The sequence below is a fragment of the Drosophila sechellia genome, chromosome X (genome assembly GCF_004382195.2).
Source record: "Drosophila sechellia strain sech25 chromosome X, ASM438219v1, whole genome shotgun sequence".
Lineage (NCBI taxonomy): Eukaryota > Metazoa > Arthropoda > Insecta > Diptera > Drosophilidae > Drosophila > Drosophila sechellia.
This window is the reverse complement of record NC_045954.1, coordinates 10,167,559-10,191,824: the sequence shown is the minus strand read 5'-3', so window position 1 is coordinate 10,191,824 and position 24,266 is coordinate 10,167,559. Positions and strand designations below refer to the sequence as shown.

General features: G+C 41.0%; 2 protein-coding genes across 4 annotated transcripts; one reads left to right on the top strand and one right to left on the bottom strand.

The window, feature by feature from the left end:
* Positions 1-86: 86 nt before the first annotated feature.
* LOC6617550 (serine/threonine-protein phosphatase beta isoform) lies at positions 87-21,712 on the bottom strand. 3 transcript variants are annotated; one of them, XM_032724757.1, is made up of 6 exons: positions 21,103-21,712; positions 18,828-19,220; positions 2,369-2,716; positions 1,964-2,307; positions 1,768-1,902; positions 87-1,702 (listed from the first exon to the last, which is right to left on the bottom strand). In XM_032724757.1, the coding sequence occupies exons 1-6, from the start codon at positions 21,152-21,154 to the stop codon at positions 1,589-1,591; spliced, it is 1,386 nt and encodes a 461-aa protein (XP_032580648.1). In that variant the 5' UTR covers positions 21,155-21,712; the 3' UTR covers positions 87-1,588. The 3 variants fall into 3 exon arrangements, with proteins under 3 accessions (XP_032580648.1, XP_032580649.1, XP_032580650.1); XM_032724758.1 differs by lacking the exon at positions 18,828-19,220 and having other exon boundaries at positions 21,103-21,707; XM_032724759.1 differs by lacking the exons at positions 18,828-19,220; positions 21,103-21,712 and adding an exon at positions 17,916-17,970.
* A 1,030-nt stretch (positions 21,713-22,742) lies between these two features.
* Positions 22,743-23,991, top strand: LOC6617549 (probable DNA replication complex GINS protein PSF3). Its single transcript, XM_002041827.2, has 3 exons — positions 22,743-22,930; positions 22,999-23,393; positions 23,453-23,991. The coding sequence occupies exons 1-3, from the start codon at positions 22,828-22,830 to the stop codon at positions 23,591-23,593; spliced, it is 639 nt and encodes a 212-aa protein (XP_002041863.1). The 5' UTR covers positions 22,743-22,827; the 3' UTR covers positions 23,594-23,991.
* The last annotated feature ends 275 nt before the right edge of the window (positions 23,992-24,266 follow it).

Sequence of the window (24,266 nt, the reverse complement as noted above, 5' to 3'; positions counted from 1 at the left end):
AAATTCTCTCTAAAATAAATGGGATTATAATACACTATTAGATTAGCTGTGGTTTCTTTAATTGTTACAAAATAAACGCAGTACTCTTTACTCCATAATTAGCTTTCGTTAGCTGTATATTTATATGTGTATATGATCTGTATATATAAACCATTTGTTAGTGTACATGCTCGTTATCGTTTGTGAATTTTCATTTGGGAGGCAAAAAAGGCACTATAATCTAATAAGTTACGACGATTAAAAAATTAGTTTTTCTTTCGTTCCTTCTGTATATACTTATATACTTTCATATATATTCTTATTCACTTGTTCGCCGATTCTACCGATTCCTAACGAATTCCGTTTCTTATTTATAAACTAAATATGCACAAAAATTGGTGTTTCAAGAACTCGAAGTAATGCTTTCAAAATTCGTTAATTTTATACTCTTTTATTTATATATCATTTTCATTTTTGTGTGTGAGGCAAGTTAAGTTAGGTTGGAGTTTTTCTAGGTAAAGTTTAGGCAATTGAAAACAAGCCCCAATCGTTAAATGCCCATTAACACGTTAACAGTATTTTGCCACTTAAACCGAGTATAATGACAAAAAATAGTTGTTAGGGATTAATTGTTTTGCGTTTTATAAATACAATGTAAGCAATAAATTAATTAAACAATGACAAAAAGAACATATATTTATATTTATAGATACATAATAAATAAAATACACACACAGAGTTGAACTGTTTTAAGCTTACAATATAGGTTTTCGTTACATTTCGTTTCCGTTCATTATTATTATTATAATTTTGTTTCTTATTTTTTGATTTTTCCTAATATTTTGTTAGACAAATTTGTAATGCGCACTTAGTCGATAGGAAGAGAACCAAAAATCGAACAATTTGCAGCGAATTTTGTAAGCTCGGCGCACGGCCAAAAGGAAAAGTAAAGTAATAGCTAGTCCATGTGGTTTGCTCCACGAGCCCCAAAGGATTCGCACAACGGCCAGATACTTTGCTTTCCCTTTTTGATTTCTTGTTGTTTAGGTTTTCGTTTCTCTCTTGTAGTTATGAATATATAAGTATATAGTATATAGTTTACATTAATAAGCCTATATATAAATTCATTGCTTAACATCGCTGTACTTTTAATGTATTTATTTATCTGCATGTTTCGGGAGTTTTGGATGTGGGAGCTGCTGTTACAATTTCCATTCAACAGATAATCTTCAAATGCAGGAATCGACTTAACTATGGGCCTCTGAGTGTTTCACTGATGTTTCTGCTGCTGCTGCGGGTGTTGCTGCTCCTGATGCTCCTGCTGCAACTAGCAGGTACACGGATAAGGTAATCAAGTTGGATACAGATGCCACAATATGTTTACAGATTATGACGGATTCACATAGATGTTGATATTCATGCACTTCGATTTTGCTTGCTTTAATAGCTCACACATTTAATTTATCATTTGCCCTTTCTCTACTAACGCCTAACGCTCTCCTTTTCTATCGTTTCGTTACATTTATATGTATATATATGTGTGTATCTATGTAAAAGTTTATTTCTGTTGTTTGTTGAACCTTTAAGGAAATGGAAGCGGATGGATATATTATTTCTTCTTGTTGGTCGCAAGCATTGGGGCGCTGCGCTGCGGTGTTGTGGGTCGCGACGAATTCATTCCACTATACAGATACTTGGCCTTCTTCTCGGATGGTTTCAGGATCTGCAAATCGAATAAGATATCAAGCTGTAGTAGAAATCGTGGCCAGCATGCATTGGACATCTCACCTGGAATGAGCACATAAGCGTGTCGTCCACGGTCATCATTCCGCCGGCGTTGTCAAACTCTCCACAGTAATTGGGCGCCGAGAACAACGTGACCAGTTGCCGACGCGCAAAGAACTCGTAGCCATCCTCCACAACCTGGAAAACCAACAGCTCGTTAGAATTATCCACTCAAATTACGAGAATTTTTTTCACCCACCTGATGTGCACGGCAGATCAAGTCCAGCTCGTGCCGGTTCAAGAACTTGGAGACCACATCCACGCCGAATGTGAAGCTCACACCGCGATCGTTCTCACCCCAGCCCTGAACATCCTTGTCGGGATCACTCCACAGGAGATCGCACAGTAGCCCGGTATCCGGCACATCTGTGGGCCGCATCAGGCGTCGGATCTGCTCCATGCCCTGAAGATCGGGACTGAGGCCGCCGTGGCAGCAGAAGATCTTTTCGTCAATGATGGCGGCTACCGGCAAACAGTTGAAACAATCTGTGAAAGTCTTCCACAGTTTGACATTGTATCGGCGCTTGCACTCATCGTAGAAGCCTAAGTAAAATAGATAAAGATTAAAGGTATATTCGAACAACTAATGTGTATTTGGACTTACCGTATATCCTATTAATACTGGCGCACTCGTGGTTGCCGCGCAACAAGAAGAAGTTCTCCGGATATTTGATCTTGTAGGCCAGCAGCAGGCAGATGGTCTCCAGGGACTGCTTGCCCCGATCGACGTAGTCGCCGAGGAACAAGTAGTTGGCAGCCGGAGGGAATCCGCCGTACTCGAACAGGCGCAACAGGTCTGTGTACTGGCCGTGAATGTCGCCGCAGATGATCAGCGGTGCCTCCAGTTCCAGCAGGATGGGCTGTTGCAAGAAGATCTCGCGCGACTTGAGGCAGAGGCCACGCACCTCCGCCTCCGTCATCTGGACCTGCTTGCCCGTTCGGCAGCTGCGCACTGCAAGTAAACCGGGTGTTAGTGGACTCCACTTGCAGATGGATTCATGAATAGATAGATATGGCAAATACACATAGTCAACTAGAGCTTAGCCAACGTTTGACGCTTTTGCAACGGACCGAACGACAGACGAGCACAGTAACTATCGACGCAGACACGAGGAGACGAATCCATAGTTGGGTAAGGATTTGAGGGTTTTTGGCGGGAAAACAATGCCACAAGAAATGATTGCATACTTTGAGGCGCTAGCGAAACTGCGTGCAGGCTAAGGTGAGGGTACACTTGAGCTCAAAACATCGGTACATATGTATTGTTCTTGATAATATTTATGAAATACACATAACTAAGCGGTATTTCCATAGTTTAAAAGCATAATAGCACATACAAAATACCAATTCAATTCTATTTATAAGTTGCCAAGAAAAAATTATTGGACTAGCTAGTTCATTCTACTTTTGCATTACTAGTGTTGTGACCACAACTGTAGGTTTTTTTTAGCGTGGGCGTCATACAATGGCTCAAGGCACAAGTGTGTGGTTGGACTTCCTGGTCTTGGGGATAATTGCAGGTTGTCCCTGTTCAGAGACCATATCTCGAAACCTTGGCCTACAAGTGGGCGTGTACACACAGCCCACCAGTCCAAGCCACACCACAACGCCATCTCACCACCTTCCTGCAATTAATTTTGTGCAAAAAACGCTCCAGAGCCGGGGAAAAACGATGATAGTGCTATCCTTTATCCTGGGAATACAAGTAGGTCGTCCACTGTCAGTGTCAGTGTGTGTGCGCGTGCACAAAAAATTTAATTAAATTTGTATAGACCAAAATGCTGGCCCAGCGCTTGGCTCCAAAAAGCAGGCAAGCCCCATCCATTCGTCCTTGCCCCGGAAGTTGTGAGCCAACTCTGGATTTTGGGTCGAGAGCCAGTTCTCTGGCTCCCAACAATCGGGGTAGATCAAGGAAGGAGTGCGGGTGCCGGCTCTGATGGCCAACTGGGTTGCGGTGCGAATGGACGAGCTGGCTAACACAAAGTCAATTCCCGGAACGTCAGCACTGCACTTTGGCTCAGCTGTGATTTCAGTAATGGTTAATTAAAGTTATCGCACATCGATGTGTAGGAAGCCTAAAAGGGAATTTAATTTATTGCGCATTTCGGGTTGACAGCACTTTCCAAAAAATTGGGTTTTTAAACCCAGTTAATTGGTTCATTTATAATGAAAATTAATTTTCCTATAGCTTTTGTTTGACGTGGGAGTTATTTTATAACTGCTTGCAAATTTTAACTGCATTCGCAGAATAAAACAAAATAATCAAATCAACAATCCATGCAGTGCTTTATGCAAATTACACGGCTTCCGAGAAAATGAAGTGCATTTTTTTTCCACCTTTTGGTAGGAATTTCCATTTCCAGAGGGAAAAATCAAAGTTAAATGATTTTCCACCGAAAACAGTCAGTTAATCAAATGAAACCCGGGCTAAAGTTCTTTGGCGAACTTTCCGCCCTCTCTTTCGCCAGAATGTGTTTAGCATCGGGATTGCATTAGCATATATACTATGTACAAAGTACAGCTGGCGGATGTGGGATGTGGACCTGACCTGATGGCGGTAAAGATAAATACACTGAATTATGCAAGCCATGGGTTCATGCACTCGGAGAAGTGGAATCCGTTTAAGTTATGCAAAGGGTTCCTGGCTCCTCGTTCCCGGGCTCCTGATGAATCCGAAGCTGCGAAGCTGTTGCATACTTTCTGGACTCGTATTATGTAATGGGTCTACCGTCTGCGGTTTCAAACTTATCAAAGAATTACTTCCGCCCGTGCATAAATTTGCTGCGAACATCTGCTCGACTTTTAGCAGGGATTATTAAGTTTGATCGGGAAAATATGACGTTTATCGGAAAGATTTTATGGAAAGAGGTTTCATTTAAGTTGAATAGTTTAATAGAGGAAATAACTTCCAATAGTTCTTCTCTACACTTCTAAAATCATTCATATGTAGGAAAATGGCATAGAATCAAAATATATCTACACTTGCTGCACTTCGGCATTAATCAAAGTTTTCTGCAACATTTCTGCAGCCACATGGGATTCGGTGACCCAGCAAATTATCATCACAGCTGTCATTTGCTTCATAACATATCTGCACGACTTTAAGCTCAACACTTTGACACACATGTGGCACAAAGCTGCTGCTGGGAGATGGTTCAGATACATAGATATATAGATGGATGGTTGGATGCGGACCGGAGTGATAGGGAAGCCCTTTATTTTTCATTTTTATGCAAATTTGCGAAATGTTCCACTCCACAGACAACTGCTGCCCACCTCCCCGCATGCTGTCAGGCATTTGTCAGCATAAAGAAGACATCACCCAAAAGGGGAGTGGGTGGTTTTCTTTTGGGGGCGGTGGGTGGTTCTGTTTTTGTACGATGCGGGGGCGATGTAACATTATGCGTAAGCAAAAAAGACGCGCATGTTTGTTTATCATGCATTTTACATGAGGACGCAGAGCCATCATCATACAACGCAGACATCTGGGCATGCTACGTGCCGAATCCACTCCGCATGGGAACTTCCTGTCTGTCTGCCGTCACATCTAACTGGTTCATCATGATTAACAAGTCTTAGCCGGAGTCAACAGCCAGTTGGATAAGCAACCCTTCCATCCCTTCATTATCGCCCACATCTCCACATCCACATCCTCATCCGCATCCTCCTCCTGCTGCTCCCCCATCGCGGACAAATTAAAAATGCAAGAAAACATATGGGTTGGTATGGGGTTTGGGTCGGCATGTGATGTTTATGACTTACTTGAGCGCAACTCATCATCATCCAGATAGGATGTGCGTTTCCAACTAAGAATGCACCCGTTCATATAAATGCTATTTAACCATATATCGCACCGAAACCATTAACAAAATTATCCCTCGTTTGGGCAGTATTAAATATTGTTATTTCCGTTATTAATAAATCATTTTTTGGTTAGACCTTTCATGCCAGTTCAGCTCAGCTGCCTTAAATTTCCTGTTGTATACTTTCCATCATAATCACCAATACAATCCCCCAGCCTTTCAAACAATTTATGATATTGCGAGATACCTGTGTGTAATTCACTCATATCCAAAGGGCATACCCATCAGATGCGAGGGAGTACATGGCGAAACGGAATCCATCACGAGATTCACCATTTTGCGATACGTGGGAGACAGTTGATGGAGTCAAAGGAGCGTCTGCGTCAGACGTTTTATGACCCGATTAACTCCCAGGAGGATGAGCTGGTTGGTAGCCGGATGGCTCTGGCCAAAGTGGAGCAGCAGCAGCTGCCAGAAGTTAAACTTTGAAAGAAAGGAAGCTGACGAGCAGGAAGGGCTGAATGAAAATGTTTAGCCATTTAGATAGCAAAAACTACCGAGTGCCGAGATGAAAGTTTGTGGACATAGCAGGCGAATAAACACGACCGACGAAAGCAAAAAGGGCATGGCGAAAAGATAAGGCGCTCGGAAAAGTTGAGTTAAATCAAATTAAGTGCAGCGAATTATTTTTTATTCTGTGCCCAAAATAATAGCAAGGCTGTGAGCGAAAGGTCCAAAGTTCAAAAGAGAAGGACTTTTGGGTGACAAGTTGCTCAGTTTATCCCACAAAACTTTGCCGAAACCAAAGTTCTCATTAAATATGGTACATTTTTTGGAACGGACTTTAAGCTGCTATAAACCCGGTTATAAGTTGACCTTTAATATTAGTCGTTTTGCAGCGAAAAATTGAATTTCCATCATGCTCGAATGGATGCAACGCCGCAAATTGAACAGCAATCAAATCCCATCACCTCCCGTTTCCATCTCAACCTGTCAGGTTGCAACCGCAAACGAATCCTTCCCCAAACTGCGCATATATCTTATATATCTGACTGCATCGGATATTTGCAGAGGTGGTAAGCTGTCAATTTAATTAACTGTGTGGTCGATCTTCCCCTCTAGAAGTCCATGTGGATTAAGGCTATAAGTTGCGGGCAAATAGCATACAACACTTTACCATTTACCAAGTGTGATTCATACAATCATGCATTGAATATAATAATATTATTGTATTATCAAATGAAGTAAAGAAAATAACGTATACGTTTAATTAGAGCTTTAGTTAGAGGTAAAAGTTTGATTTTTACCATAAAAGATTCCTTTAAAAGAATTACCCGTAATGTAATTGATAGATATCTTAATTTAATAATATTTTTCCGCAGTGTAATCTAGCCATGTGGCTGGATCCATCGTGGGCGAGGTTCAATGTCGAAATCTTGTTCTTTTGACGCTCTCTACTTCGTAATTGGACCGCCCAACGACCTTTGGCTTTAATGCCTGGCAAGCAGAATATTTCCATGCCCAAATGATTGTTGCCCATTAGGGGTGCCACGCCCATCCACCACAACCAGCACACCCATTACACCCAGTACACCATGGCTTAGGTCGTCCTGCGTCCTTTGCGTGCTCAAGTTGAAATCCGAGCAAATGAAGCAAAGATAACAACGCCGACACAACCGCAACAAAACATCGAATAATGAACGCCTTTGGCCCCAAGTTGATTAAGGACGAGTGCAGGAAAATATCGTTTGAAATTTTTGAGCCACCAAAAGAAGAACAAAAAATATAAAAAAAACACTAAAAACAATTCACTTGCAAATCGGTAATTGTTTCCGTTTTGCATTGACCCATTTTGTTGGTCAGCAAATCGCTTTCTCGTGCCCGAGAAATGGAAATGTTAAGTAAACGAGATTTACTTACTTCCATTTAAGTGAAGTGAGTGGATTTATCCAAATCGGAAGGAACAAAGCTGATAAAAATCTATACTTAAGCGGGAGAAACAATTTCATATCAAGTACCATCGCCAAAACGGAAATCTCCTTCGTGGTTTCAAGTGATTAAACAAAAAAAAACACCCAAATTGGTGCAATAAAAATTCGTAAATACTTCCGTTCAACATTGACCCACTTGATGTGCAGGATTTGTGGATGGGGTTGAATGTCAGAGGGAAGTAGTTAGTGTTAGGCCCAAACTAATTGGTATATACATATATATGTACACATTTTCCTCAAAAACTGCACAAAGGCGATCCCTGCAGCAGTCATTGGGTAACCACCTGACCCCCAGTTTAAACCACCATGCCCCCCTCCCTCCCCTCACCATGCCCTCAGCACTCGAAGCGACTAAACCCTACCCCAAGTCCCCATTTAAGCACATTAGCGATGATTATAACGGCGTTTACATCACACAGCAGCAACATTTTTGAGGGTTGCTGACGACAAATGGTGCAAAGTTTAGTTGGGGCGCACATGGCGTATGCGTAATCCGTTTGGATAAATATTCAGCGAGCAACGAACCGAACCGAAGGCAATCTCTGGCAATATTTAAATCACGCAAAAATCCTGGAAATTGTTAAACGAAATTGAGCAGAAAACTTCTCGAATCCAAATCCAAACAAAGCCAAAATTGCGGTCGAAAAGATGTTAGCGAAATTAAAGCAAACACACAAAATCGTTTTATTTGTGCAGCACAAATTAGTTTAAGCGCACGAAAAAGCAACAAAGTGCTGAAATATTCAGTTCGTTTCGAATAACGAATACACTTGTATGCAAAAGTCGCCGATTGTTTACAAATCCTAAAGAAAATCGACTTTAAAGCGATTTCCAAATGCTACGATTAATTAAAATTCATTAAGCATAAAAAACTCACGAGTAAATACGGAAGTATTTAGGTGGATTACACAGAAAACGATGGAAATTTGTTACACGAACAATTTTTTAGTATTTTAAAATTCAAGCTAAACGAAATCATCATGCTAGAATAGAAACTCATTTACAGAATGTATTGAAATCACGCACAACCCTTTAATCGATTACAATTTCATTCCGCCTATTAATAGATCAACTCGCACTAGGAATTTTCATTCGCCAGCAAACGCAATAATAATCATAAATTGTTAACCGAATTCCATTTCCTGGAAATCGCTCGCATATTTCGTAATTGTTGGCAATCTGCTGGAAACTCTTCAATCGAAAAGGAAAAGCAAAGTAAAAGCGAACGGGATGCTGTTTCTCCGCTGCTGCTTGAGCTCTGCCCTTTGACCCGGAACCCTTCCTGTTTTTCGCTTTCCAACTCATTTCGTAGAACAAATCGAATCAAATCAAATTTGTGCAGCTTTTGCTATGCTATTCACTGTGGCCATTGGAGCGATCTATTGTAGATGTTGGTGCGTTGCCGTGGCGAATCCAAAATCTGAAATCTGAAATCCGAAATGCACATGGAAAATGGAAAATATACAGCAGTACAGTCGCGTGTGCTTTCTACTTCAGTGCGTACCACGTTGCGTATGCGCGCTATTTATAAAAATCAATTTCTGTGCCTTGGCAGCCAAACCAAACCAAACCAAAGAGCGAAAAAAAAATGAAGCAAAGAAGCGTCCAAGAAACGAACCGAATGGCAAACAAACAGAAAGCAAACAACGTTGCAAAACAAATAAATAAATAAATAAATAACACTGTTTAAAGCACTGTCTAGCATTAAGAACGCCAATTGAAATCAGAAGAGTTAAAGGCCGAATCATATAGGAAGTTGCCTTGGCTAACTTTTCTTTGTTTGGATTCACTCTTCATTTTCCACATACAACATCTTCTGTCATCGCATTTTGGCCATGTGCACAGCCATTTGCTACATATTTTCAATAATATGTTTTCCTAGTTCTATAGGAATTTGGATTTTTATGACCATTTTGAACAAGATTAAAGCGATAATGTTGTCATTGTATATTTTGGTTATTTTATGGAGTAAATAAATAAAATGCCTTCAATTATTTAAATTCCAGCGATTTCGAATGATTACCTTAAACACACAACATTTCCCCCCTCGAAGCATCAGTTTTCTCTCCATTTTCTTTCTTATCGGGCTCGTTTTCCCTTTTTGCCTGCCCTCGAGTTTCCTCCCCCCCTCACTTGTGCCTCCTTAAGAAACAAACAATGACAATGTGAAAAAGCAAAGGAAAAAGGAAAAGTTTCCAACGCGTGCAACAATACCACCGATGAGCAGGGGGGCAAGGCAGAAAGAATCTTATAAAATAAACATTTATTTTTAGCATATTGCTGCTTCTGCTTCTGCTTCAGCCTGTGCCTGTGCCGTTGCTTTAGTTTAATTTTTTCGACTGCTGGCCTGCTCTCTGCTCTGGCCTGCCAAATTGGAAAATGGAAAATGGAAAACTCAAAAAACGCAAAAGGCAGGGCGGTAAATGGAGGGGGCCAGCGGGAGGGAGGGGGTTGCCAGCATGGCGCTCGGCCAGCCACTGCAAATGCCATATACACACAGAAGGCACTCCTCTGCCTCTTTCGCATGCTAGTTGTGTGTGTGTGGTGGGGGGGGGCTTCCTTCTCGGTGGCATCGATTTTGTAAGAAGCTCCCTCGAATACACGAATAACTAACTAACCAGCCCACCAACCCACCAGGTCGCCAGTCCACCAGCCCACCAGCCCACCGAAGTTCCAACAACTGCAATCATTTGGCTTGGCTTTGACTGGTCGTCGTCGTCGTCATCGCCTTTGGCTATTTATCGAGCGACATAACTGCAAAACCAAGCAAGCTCAGGGATGCCAACGAAAACGAGAGCAGCACTTTCACTGATCGACGACAGAAATTACCTAGAGGATCACGGATTATACTAAGATAACAGAAAATGTATCAAATCTAATTTATTAAGAAAGAAATTACTTTATGCCGCTTTTAAACATCTGATAGTATTGTGTTTGCTTCTACAAATCTCTTTTATGTTTCCGTAAACCAAACATAATAGTTCTTGGTATTTGGCAGAATTTTAACCAATAATTTCCAATAAAGATCACTTTCGAAACGAACACATTTGATGCACCTTTTATGCAGTAAGCACTGGCTATAAATAGTCCAACATTTTTAAACGGAAACAGCTCTGAATATCAAAACACTTTAACAACAATATAAATTACTTTTCATGCATACGAATATAATATAGGAAACTAACAACTCAATGGATTCGAAGCATTTACGTCGACGTATTGTTTTCTATATCTGCGAGTGCAAATTCCATTTTATTTACTTGAAGCTTTTGCTTAATTAGCGCCTCGTTATGATTGTGTCGTAAGGCGGAAGCTTTTCCCCAGTTGTTGCCACCCACAAACCCCCCAACAACCACCCACTGAAAATACCCCGAGAACACCCCTCACTCAGCGGCTGATTCATTTGTCTTATGGCTTGGCATTTGTCCTCCGTGTCTTTGTTTTTATGCCCTTGCAAACGGCATTCTATATTTCTGGTCACATCTGTAAAATATACACTACCTAAACCTATAAAGTATACGAGTATATAACTCTGATCGTTGATCAGCTTTAAATCAGTACATTTTTAAATATTTGTATATAATGCAGGATAAATTTAATTATGGCCAGGGTATTCACAATTCGTTGCTTTCAACACACCTATCTTTCTTGTTTTCCTTTACGCGCTGTAAGCGTTTTTCCAACTTATCTTATCGCCAATAATTGGAAGAAACACATGCGTATATATCTCGGGCGACTTTAAAAATAGCCATTCCATTTTGACAACACCAGCGACAACAATAATAAGAACAATACGAGAAACAACAACAAGTCAACGGGAAAGAACAAAGACAGCGAAGAGCATACATGGCGTATGATTAATCTACATATTTGCCGGCCGTGGTTGAAGTTTTCTTGGTTCGTACATTTCAGTTCCCTTGATTCGATTCGATTCCATTACATTCCTCCACCGAGGGTCGTCGATTAACCCAATTTAAGACTGTTTTTTTTTTGTTTATGTGCCACACTTCCGCGAAGATCTTTTTCAATGTTTTCATTAACGGAATGTCAAATGAATATTGTGCGAAATCTTCCAGCTTCAAGTAATCTTCCATTTCTATATCTTCCAAATAAACACGATTATTACGCAACAGCATTTGTATTTATACAATTGAACTGCCTATGATCCCTTTGGACCGCCGCCCCTGCCGCAATTGTTTAAACATTCGCAAATGTCTATTTGCCAATTAACAATCATAGGGAAAAAAACATTGAGAATAACAAGATCCGCCCTAAAAACACCGCACTTTCCTTTCGTTGCACAGCTAGTTTTTGTGGGTGGCAAGAAAAGCACATTATTTATTTTCATTTAATTTGCATTCTACCTTGAAAGTTGTTTTGGTGTCAAGTTGTTTTCCATTTGTTTGTAGTTTATATTTTCTGGTTTACTGGGCTAAAAAGTGTCATATAACAGCAGCAATGACTGATTTGTGCAGTTTATAAACAGAATTATCTATCCTTGTCACTTTCCTGCTGATTTTTGCAATTCCAAACTTTCGAATTTTTCAGCAAAATTTTCGGAAAAATGGACGAAAATAAAAGTTTGCAGGTTTGTATACTGTTGGATAGGAAATTTTGTTACAAATTCAACGAGGTATTACATTCCACTTTTGGACAACTATTTTAATTGCTATCGAAAAAATACAGATTATTTTGCCATAAAAAAACTAAAAAATTATTTTTTTAAAAACTAATATTTTCCTACGAGATTTTGACAAAACTTGGCCAAAAAAGGTATCATCGCTAAAATGAAGACTGTTTTGTGCTGCTAATAAGCATAGCTAACTATCCCTATAACTATTTTTATGATTCACATAAATAAAAATTTTTACAAATTTTCGCATTTTCGATAAGGGGTAACATTGTCAAAATTTGCGAAAAATGGCAAAAATTTTTAATTTTAAATTTTGAATACAGGTCGATAGGGAATTTTGCTACGAATTCAACGAGGTATGACATTCCACTTTTAGACCAGTATTTCAAATGTTGTACATAAAATACTACTTTTTTGTTGTCAAAAATTATTAAAAAAATTAACTTTTTGAAAATAAGATATTTTCGAACTTTAAATGATACAATATATCTTAAAAATTGCCAGTGCAAACGCTCCCTTGACAGTTTTGATTTTTTCTATATACTATTACACTCTACATTATATATTACTTAATAATTCCGCCAGTCATATAATTTTTATTACTTATTTATATGTATGCACTTTGTTCTGGGATATGCTTTAGTTCGTGACATGGCCTTGCTACTTTTTTCATTAAATTCATTAAATTTTGTGGGTGTTTATTTTTGAACATCAAGCGAAAAAGTTGAGGTTGTTGGTGGCATTGAAGCTGTCCATCGCAGGTGTTCCGACCTTTTTCGCAAATTAATTGAATTTGTATGAGTTATATTCGCTGATGGCTGATGCGTTAAATATTGCAATTGAGGACATTTGAAATGGCATCAAAAGGGAATACTTTTAGCTCGGTTTTGATTAAGCTGTATGCTTGAATGGATATATAAAATGAGATTTATTGAATGTGATTTAAATGTATTTAAATCCGTCCGTTAACCATACTTGGCAACTTGGCGACAATTATGGCCGGAAAGTAACCCGAGTAATCTGTTTTTAGGCCATCATTTGCTTGCCATTTGTCCATTCAACATCACCTCCATTACCTTCCTGGGCATTAGGGTGTGTTAGTCCAAAGGTCAAGGCACATGGCAAATTTATTTCACCCAAAAAAAGAAGATGAGTAAAGCTGCGAAGTACCTTAAATTCTTCGCGCACACAAGTAGTTCGAGTAGAAGGTGAATCTGGATGATGGGGTGGCAATAAGTCGAATGGCCAGAAAGTTGAGCAATTTGGGGTAAACTAGTGCAAGGATAGCTGACAGGCGGCCAGAAATGGCAAAGGAAACGTTGATTGAAACCGAAATTGGGTAACTGAAACTTGATGAACTAGTTGGAAAACAATAAACACTCGAAGAAAAGTGGCGCTTGATAACGTGATAAGTGGGAAGACGGATATTAAGTAATGTTTCCCAGAAGTGATTTGTGGAGGACACCAGTATTGCAAGTAAAAAGTTTGTTCGTTCTAAATTGGATTCGTTTTCTGGGAAAATAGGTAGTTTTTCCTTTTCAATGTATTATTTTAACTGGTGTTTTTTTTCTTTATTCCATTTCGAGTGGAAAGCAATTTGTTACTAGCTTTCCACTCGAAATTTTCCTTTGAGGTATTGCTTTAAGTAAGAGGCTTAAAGCGAATTTCCCTCCGGTTTTTCCCATGGGGTCAAAAAGTCATGTTTTGTGCAGCACCAGCAGATTGCGACATTTTGGCCACTGCTACACCACTGACCCCTTAACTTTCACCCTTGGCCACTGTTCCTTTGGAGCAAACTTTGTTGATTTATACTTTCATGGCTCTCCGGCTCATGAAAATTGCACAAGGAGCACGGGGCCGTCGTGTAATGCCAATAGGCATTAAAATTACATGCAATGGACATTGCGCCAAGGAGCGTTGCAAGGGTTGCCAAGAGTTTCTTGAAATGTGTCAGCAATTATGGCAACTGCGTCAGCAATTCGAAGCTAATCCATTAGTCAAAAGCTGTAAAAGCCCTCCAAAAATAGTAACAACTTTAAAGAATTTCAAAGAACATCCTTTATACCTTTAAATATTTATATTCAGAAGTTGTAATCACTATCACTATATAACATTCCCTTACAATCTTAAACCACAATTTTCTCCCTTGCGAAATTTGATACCACAGTAAAGTGTGAGCATATTCCCGCCATGAAATGCCGTGCGATAAATTCCAAATTGTCGCATTCTGAATATATCTGTCCATTCACAATCCTTGGGCCGAAATTATGCCATTGTCCGACTATTCCAAGCTCAAGGACCTTGTGCGCCCCATTCAACCCCTTGAAGTATGCAACAACCATTTACAACTCCGCACAGCCAAGATGAGCGAACTATAAAAAACAACTTACAGTGCTAAACAACTGGAGAATGGCCCGCAAAAATGGAAGGCAAAAATTAAGCAAGCAGAAAAAAAAATAATAACTAAGCCAAAAGGTCAAATGTATTATTAAGTTGGTTCTCTGTGTGGGTGTGTATGTGTGTGTTCCTTGGGTGTGTTTCTCTGAAAGTAAACGAGAAATTGAATTTTTCGCCCATTTTTTTTTTTTTATTTTTTTTTGAGTCAAATGGTCAGGTTGTTCTGGCAGCCAGACCCTTCCATGCCACCTGCTTTCTGCTGTGGTAACCTTCAAAATTTTGGCCGAGTATCATGTTAAGCCCTCAAGTATCCTTTGGCCAGGACCCCCACACACACATACATATGTATGTACGTGTCATTAGATACAAACATTTTATTCTTTTTCTTCTTGGTATTTTCCGCCACTGGAAATTCGTTCTCCCTTTTTTTCCACCCCCTGCCCACCAACCATTTCGAGCATTTTTTGCTCTTTGCCGCTCGTTTTTATTTGCCAAGTGCACGCAATGTGACAAAACGTGGGCGGTGGGTGGTGGGCGGACTTTCAGGTGGGTGGGTGGCTTTGTGCGCTGGTGAGAATTATAGTGTCATATTATATAACGTGATATGTGCACGTGTGCACCTACGGCCAAATAAAAATAGAACCGCGTGTAAAAGGAAGAGGGGAGAAAGCGCAGCAACACCATAATTAAAACACTTGCAGTTGTAGTATTAACTGCAGCCAGTAGCTAACTTGCCGCACACTGCGAGAAAAACAACACATATAGTAGTCATCACTTAAGTAATTTAATTGCAATATAATTCCCCTTTAAATATCATTATTTCAGTGCACTACTTTCTTTTACTTTCGCATAAGTCATACTTTGTAGACAGAATTCATAGATTATTAGCTAGCTAGTTACTCATTATCATTAAGTACCATTTCGAGATCATTATTCAGAGAAAAGCGAGAAATTTTGGCTTTGGTTTAACTGCGCTTAAGCAAGCATGAAGCGCTGGTTCTGTTGTCGTTTTTTCCTCCGCTTTTTAATTTAAATAAATGAACTAACTTTTGATGTTCGCCCCCTCACACCCTCGCACCCTTGCACCAACATTTTCCGCATCTATCTCGCTGCGCTCTCTAGTTTATACGCGATTATGGATGCAGGCCAGCTTTTTTTGGTTTTTGCTCTTTTGTTGGTTTGTTGGCTTGTGAACTTCTGTTTCGTTGGTTTCGCCCCCTCCCGGTATTTATGACACTCGCCTGGACTGGTATGGTATGTTAACCATAATTAAACAAGTAACCACGTCTGGCATTCATCAAGAAATGAAATTACCAGCTTATTGCTCCTTTCTATTGATTTAGCCTATTCTTTGTGTTTGCGCCAAAGCAAAAACGCTTTTTCCAGACTGCAGTTCAAGCAGCTCTCATTACCTACCCACTACTACGCTTGGTATCCATTCCCCTAAATCAGAGTCCTCCTGCCACATCGCAGTGCCTCCACAGATGTGCCAAAAGCCGATGGCGAAAGCTAATCAAAAACCACTTAAATGGAAACGTAGGCATTAGCGAAACCTCCCCACCGATCGACCAAGAAACAAAAAAAACAAAAATGAAAAAACACTAACGGCCCTTTGCTAACAGAATCCACAGACACGCAGTGCCAGTTTTCCATCGTTATTTGTTTTTTGGGCCACTATTGCCAGCTCTTCTTCTCTTTTCAACTGGCGGATTCGAGTTCCCTTTGCCATTATTATCATTATTTTTCCACGCTGATTGACTCACGTGAAGGTTATGACATTCAAATTAGATTTTCAATAGCCGCGGCGCGGTAATTCAAACAAACTTGAAGAGATCTCGAGCGCTTTTCTAAAACAAAAGATGCAAGACCAAAATCGACCAATCAGACACCCATTAAGAATAACAGCTGTTAATGTGCATCACTTAAAAACAGACTACTTATAAAATGAAAATCACATTTTAGTGATACTTTTAAGCTCTTTTTTGGCTATTGCTGAAAACCACAATGATATTCCGCTGGTTTATAAACTAAATATACCACAGTTTTATGGGCAATTACAGGGCATGTAATCGCACAACGTCGAGAGCGATGACAACCCTGGCTGGCATGCGAGAACGACGACTTTTGGCGACATCGACGACACACGGGAAAGCCATTGGACGGTATTTACATATATACATACAAACATATATATAAGAGAGACTGGCGTATCTACAAACTACAATCAATTATACAAATATTATACAAACATTAGAAATGCATCAAAATAACGAAGGATATTTGTCAAGGCACGGAACGGAACCCTTGGAGGGGCCAACATACGACAACGGCGTCTGTCAGTGAGACAAGGATGACACTCGGCACTGACTTTTCCGTTCCGGCGGAAAAGCGGTGAAAACCCCCAACCCTTGGCACACTCTACCATGGCAGCAGCACGTGCGAAAAGAGGGGAAAATATGGGACAACAGGCCAATCAATAACACCGAACAGCATGTAACTAGAATAGAGGCTTGCGTGGGGTTAAGGTTCCACGATTTTGTTGGCCAGGGGTTAAGGTTTCTGGCAGGATAATTGCGAAATTTTGGAGGGTAACTTGTTGCTCTTGGCTTTTTGAGCATTCGACTCAAACTTTTGCAAACTAAATGTCTTTTAGTGTACTTTACACAACCTGATTAGGAACTTGCCAATAAAAAAATCTACACTCAAGTTTATAATACATTATTTTCTAATCTTATAGATACATATGTGTTTCGTGTGATTCTATAGGTTGCGATGGTTTAGATAACAGATAACCCGAGAACTCACAAGAATTTGTTGACAATCGAAACCAGAAATACTTATATAAGTCCCCTATATATAGCAAAGTCCCCGATTTGTTACATAGAGTAACTATCTGCACACTCAACGCCAATCAATTTTGATATAGTTTATGATTATTGTTTAACACCCGGAAGTGCTGCAGTCGTTTGCCATGTCGCGTGTCACATACAACGAGATTCTTTTTTGGACAACAATTGCCATTGCCCCCCTCTTCCGACGTCATCATCATTCCCCCATCCGAATCCCAATCCCAATCCCTGTCCATAGAAATGGCAACCCCTTGCTGCCGCATTCTTCTCGGATTTTTATACATTTAATTTGTTTCGCATTACATTTGACGATAGTGGATTTTGCGTGGTGTGAAAACAATTAGATGAAGGCGATGCGATGCGGGCTGTGGCTTTTACGGGTTGGGGAGATTGGCTGGAGTGGTTGCATAACACACGGACATACACACACACATAGATAGAGATACACATCTGTAAAGTACCATATATTTATATGTACCTAATCGGGGCAGGCGTTGGTCAAGCGTTGGCACTGACATCGCGATTGCAGTTCCGGAAAAGTAAACGGTAACCCCCACCAAATCATAAATATTATAAAACTCTTCTGGCCCAAAACAGATGTAATTGTTTCTACCAATAGCTATTCTAGTGAAGTGCAGATGGGATTCCAGTTAATATGCCAGTTAATATTGTTTGCGCTATCGATTGCAAACCCCAATCAAACATATTGCAATTACATTGGAAAATTAACAAAAACAGTTGGGTAAGTTGTACCGCTTTACTAGGTACATGGATTAGTTAAACAAGGGCCCAGGTCTACATAAAAACCCGATTACTCGGTTACAAATAGTTTAAACTTTCAAAGAATGAGTTATCACTCCCCCTCCCCAATGATTTTCGAACTGCATGAGAATGAGCTTATGAATGTCTTATCAATAGCGTTCATATTTCCGTTATGATGAAACTCAAAGGAAGTTCACATTGTTCTGCTGAGTGTACCCAGGGATATAGTGCTGATTGAGTGGGGATATGTAATAGTTCGGTATTGCAATCCCTTTGTACTTCCCAAGCTTTTAGCCGTGTGACAAGCGAGTGAGCTGGCCCTAAAGTGATAAGTGTGGGTTGCATTTGATTGGAACAGAGCTGAATGGGATTGGATTGCTTTCGGATTGGATTGGCTTGGCTTGGCTTGGCTGCACGGAGGAGAACAAGCGCCAGGGGTCTGGTGACGTGGTGGAGGTGGGTGGGGGGTTTTAGAGGACAGCACGCTACTTAGAGTATGAAGTCTCATGGTCATGGTGACCACCACTGCAGTATGGTTTTTACTTTTGCACTGGACTTATGAATGATCATCAAACATCGACAAAGTGATCAATAGGGGAGGTTGTTCTTAGATTGAAAGTGGTAATACCAAACTCGGCGACGAAAAAATCGCGCAGTTTCAATCTGGATTTCTTGGGCTCCTCGCGCGGATGATGGACGGTGATCTGGTCGCCATCGGCCGATATCATCGTCTCGCTGGGCGGCGATATCGAGTATTGCTGGAGCAGACGGCGCTGCTGTTCGGTGAGATCGTCCACCGGATCATGGCTGGAACCTGGGCCAGCGCCGGCACCAGGAGCAGCAGCACCTGATCCCGATCCGTATCCGGATCCAAAGGAGGCCACCGCCGCCATCGACGAGTAATTGCTGCTGGATGTGGGCGATGTGGCGGATGCGCCGGATGCTCCGCCGGCGGCGGCCAATTGTTGAGCGATTAGCAGCTTCTGGGCGTGCTCTTCGGCCTCTTTTTGTTTTTTAAAGTCTTTCGAATGGATGCACATATACATATATATTCATATACACGTACACATATAGATATATGTATATATAAATCTATTAAAACTAAGGGGTGTGGGATGGGTGGAGTGGGCTGCCGGGGAAAAAAAGCATAAAAGAACACAAAAGGAGGGCGAAATTTCCATACTTCTCGGAAAAGCGAGAGCCAGAAAACACGACAGCCCGGCTAAGTGCCCTAAAAATTCAATTTCAATTTGCAATTTGACAAATGAAATTTATCTGCCGCCGCCGTTGCTTTTGCTTTTGCCATATTTTTTTTTTTCTTCTGTCGTTGACAGAGGCTGATGACGCTTCATAGATCAAAATTAATGGCATTTTTCGGGGGGTGGGTTGGTGAGCGTAGTGCCATGACCTAGCCCACTCGATGACCTTGACTAATGGTTGTGGCCTACCTCGACCATCTCGCTCAATCTGCCCCTTTTGCCCATTGCCCATCTGCTTTGCCAGCTGAGAGTGGTTTACAGTGATCAATCGATAGCTAACACAGTAAGTAAGGAAATGTACTTTTTATGCTATATTTATATACTTCCTAAAGTAGAAACATAACCAATATCTGAATAGATTCTTCTCCGTTTTCCTTCTGCGCTGCATTCTTCCCTCGAATGACCACTGTAGTTGGGTCGTGTCATATCAGCGCAAGAAATAAGTGAAACCGAAAGACAGAATCGAAGGAAGAAACGCGAAACTCATTGCGGAAATGGACAAAAAACCCGAAAATCGCAATGTTCAAATGCAATTTCCCCGTGGCGTCGGTCAGAGCTAAAGCCAAATGGTGGCGGTGGCCCGCCCCCCGGAAAAGCGGAAAAGCCCATCCCGTCCCATGCCGCATCTTCGACATTGGCTGACACTTGCAAAACGAGACAAGCACTAAGCGGCTTAAGCAACCCTCGCAGATGTTGGGTTTTCACCATATCGCATACGAAACCGAGAAGAGGTTGCAAAAATGTAAACTATTTAGCGCTTTTACGCTTTGCAGGAAGGTTGCATGATGACGACGATGACACAGCCCCCACCGCTGATTCTAAGCCACCGACAGTGGATATCGGCTATAGCGATCGATACCCAGAGAAAATCTTATTGATATTGATCGCTGAATGAAAATATCTTCTTGGGGGCTAGGAAATATATGATATACTATGGAATATTGGATATTTTGATATATCGGTCGTAGATTTCTCAACCGTCTGTAGCGATAGTCGCGTGACACGAACAGTGGTCCCATTCCAACAGGCAGTGGGGTTACTAGCGACAAAACTCCTTATCGAGAAACTCATGTGATTCCATTCCATTCTTTCGTCGGCGATTTCATAGCTACACATTCTGTTTGAATCACGCCCGTTTTTATCAGCTCGATGACGTCATTGCCAATATTGGCGAAACAAGAAAAAACACAGCTAATAAACCAAAAATCATTTGGAAGACATTAGCGCAGGACAGAGATGGCGTGCTTAACAGCGCGATCACTGTTAGTGTTATGTAAACGCTAATGAGCGTAGCAGTAGATGCTGTCGCTCTTGTTGTTGTAGTTATTGTTTTCGCTGTTTTCCGAGAGGAGCAATGAAAATCAATTAAAACTAATTGATTCAAGAGTCAAATTCAAACGGTTGCAGCGGCAGCAGCGGCGGCAGAGAAAGGGGCTCTCGCAATAACAAAAAGAAAACCTACTACCATTTAAGCGAACAATGTGCAATAATTAGAAAATGCAATCGCACACACACACGGACGCACACACACAGATAAACTGTGTAATAAATTAAAATGGGGACAGTGGCGTGGGAGGGGCGTAGAGGAATGGGGTGTTGGGAAAGTGGGATTGAAATTTAGGGGGAAATTTAGCATTTACTTACTCTCCAGCAGCCGCTGTATCAAACTGTCCACATTCAGATCGAAGTCGCCCATTTTTCAGCAGCTAAATTGTTCTTCTATTGGCCGCGTTTTGTTGTTGTGGCCAGCTGTTCCAGAATTCCGATTGGAATTTTTGGCGCAACAACTACACGCACGCACACACAAGCACACACACACGCACAGCAACGCCCGTTAGATTATAAACTTGTATTGTATGCTATTGTAAACAACAAACTTCGTTTAATTCAAATAGTCAGTATATTCTTTTTTCTTTTTCGGTCGTTTTCTTACTTGCCGCAAAAGGCAATTTCACTTTATGCTCTCTTTTTTTTCTTATTGAGATTTTGTACGGTGGGTCGCTGATGTTCACTGATGTTGCACGAGGGGCAAGAACAGAAAAAAAAATATATAGACGCACGACCGATCGACTTTCGGGATCGCAAATCGATCGAGGAATATATAAAATATATATATATATATATATATATATATATAGGTGTGTTAGATCTCTGCAGGGGGAGAGAAGCTGAGAAATCGGCTTAACTGAGAATTTATAAACCAGCGTAATCTTTTCTCCGCCAATAACAAAACTCGTCGGACAGCTAGCTGAGTATGACCGTTTGCCGGAGGGCTGAAAATGTTTTCGACTACAGTTACAGTACGACCTTATCGATAGTCCGATGGGCAACGCCGCCAGCCAGTGCTCAGCAATGCGGGAGTTAACTGTCAAAATCCTTTTTCGCAAACTTTAAACTTTTCACTGTGAACTCAAATCTCGACCGAAAAAGTTGTGTGCTCCCTAAACTTTCGTTATTAAATGATATCTGTAACTGGCCTATTTTAGACAACACACACATTTCTCTAATCCTTTCACACACAGAGCGAAATCGAAATAGCTGTTTCGGCCATCTTTCCGTTTCTCATCGCCAACAAGAAAAACTCAATGCTCGCACTTTTGCTCTTTTTGATCTCAAGTGGATTGATGTTTTTCAATCTGGACGCCTTTTGTCGCCAACTTGATAATCATAGGGCTAGATTAGGACGGCGGATTGAGCAGTGAAACAATGTGGAACAATGAGGCTGCTTATTATGGATTACTTATGGATTGTGCTTACTCGTGTTAGGATTCTCGGTATTCATGCAACGTAGCTACCGTATCTAAGGTACAAACATGATAGTTCTACAAAAGGAGGAAGCTCTACCATTTGGCGAGAAGTTTGAAGAGCCCGCCAAGGAAAAAACCATCTATTGCAATCGTATCGAATAACTGTACTACAAAAACTAAGCTTACTCACACTCTCCATCTTAAGCTATCAATGGCTCGAAATTAAAGTCAAAATAGTCATTGTCGAGAACGAAAACTTTGTGCAAGGCATTATTTATTTTAATTTTTATTTTTTACTAAAGAAGTTTCAGGGATGTCTCATTACTTTGAGTAATTATACCATGACTTGTTTTCTGTCTAAAAAATAAAGTGCAGGCTGCAATTTGAAATGAAATTAGAGTAATTTTCCGCAGCAACTATTTACATATAATTCACATAAATAATTCGATATATATAGTACATAAAACCTATCGAGTGCATCGGCATCCAGGTGAACAGCTGTTTCTGCATCGATAGACCCCGGCAAAATGCATCTGATATCGATAGGCGATAGGCCGCGCACTTAAGAAATTGAATTCACCTAAAGTAAACACCAAACGGAATCATAAAGCTTGGACGCGCAATGAACGGAATGAACTATTTTCCGAACTACTACTCCATCGAGGACATATTCGTGACCCAGGAGAAGGTGGAATGCCGGGTGAACACCAAGCTGCAGCGGATGGGTAAGTGATTGGCTTGGTCGGACACGCACATCCTGGCCAGAAATCCGACAATATTGAATTGCTTGCAGGATTCCTGGACTCCGGCGCCGAATCGGATGACCTGGAGCCCGGCAAGACGGTCAATCTGCCGTTGTGGTACATCAAGGAGCTGAAGGTAAACAATGCCTATTTCACCGTCGCCGTGCCGGATATATATCGCAATGTGCACAAGGCCGTCTGCGAGGCGGAGACCACGCACATCGAGCTGGGACGCCTGCACCCGTACTTCTACGAGTTCGGTCGCTATCTGACGCCCTACGATCGCAACCATGTCATCGGCCGCATCATCTTCGAAACGCTGCGCCAGAGGGTACGCCATCTCCTGGACATCTCAAAGAGCGACGGACAGGCAGCCAAAGCGGAGCATCGACTGGACAACATCGAGGCCAAGCTGCACGAGGCTGGAGTGCGCACCAACAGTCAGGTGGGTGGCTCTACTACCAGTCAAGTGGGCACGGAGGTATATTAACCACATAATTTCAGTACATCGAATGGCTGCAGATGACGGGCAACAAGATTCGCACCTCGGAGCTGGTCGAGGAGCACCAAAAGAAGCGGCGGCGTGCGGATCGCAGCGATGACGAGGGCGATGCTCTGCCCAACAGCAAGCGGGCCACCTTGTAGCAAGAAAGTAAACACGTCTAGACCACTGATGTGCTGTGGAACTGTAGCAACTTTATTTCGTCCATTCGTTCGGTGGCCATAGGGCAGCCTGACCTCTCAAAAATACACTTTTCATCTACTCTATGCACACGGCTAAATCCATTTGTACATGGGTTTCGCATACAACTACGCATAACTAAACATCCAATCTGGGACCGGCCTTAAACAAAACACATAGGAGCTGCCGGTCTGCGTTCTTCATGGACTTGGCAATAAGCCAAAGCGATTTTGCGCTACATTATTACATATAAATAGTTAACTACATATATAATTATATTCTTGTAAGCTCAATTAAAATTTGATTTTGTGCTAGTTTCACATACAGTTCACAAATAAACATATACACCAATGTCAGCATACATAGGTAGTTCGTTTAAAAGCAACCAATATAGGACTTCGTTCTATGTCAGGGACCGTAATGCTTATAAGTCTGGATTGTGCTATCTGTTTATTTTGGAAGAGTTTTCAATGGTATAATCTAATGAACTAAGCAAGTTAGGCTATAGCGCAATAAAGTAGACCAATGCATAATGCATATATATTATACTCGTAGGTGGTAAATGTAACAAATGTGTTTTTTTTCTTCTTTGATAACCTAAAAAGATAATCTAGTAAAACAAATCAATATCAATTG

Bases quoted from the DNA above. Each gene is read 5' to 3' on its own strand.
- LOC6617549 (XM_002041827.2), top strand. From the start codon at position 22,828: ATGAACGGAATGAACTATTTTCCGAACTACTACTCCATCGAGGACATA. The intron at 22,931-22,998 runs GTAAGTGATTGG...AATTGCTTGCAG, and splicing joins CACCAAGCTGCAGCGGATGG to GATTCCTGGACTCCGGCGCC. The intron at 23,394-23,452 runs GTGGGTGGCTCT...ACATAATTTCAG, and splicing joins GAGTGCGCACCAACAGTCAG to TACATCGAATGGCTGCAGAT.
- LOC6617550 (XM_032724757.1), bottom strand. From the start codon at position 21,154: ATGGGCGACTTCGATCTGAATGTGGACAGTTTGATACAGCGGCTGCTG. The intron at 2,717-18,827 runs GTATTACCACTT...GTTTACTTGCAG, and splicing joins TTTTTTCGTCGCCGAGTTTG to TGCGCAGCTGCCGAACGGGC. The intron at 1,903-1,963 runs GTGGGTGAAAAA...TTGGTTTTCCAG, and splicing joins TGATCTGCCGTGCACATCAG to GTTGTGGAGGATGGCTACGA.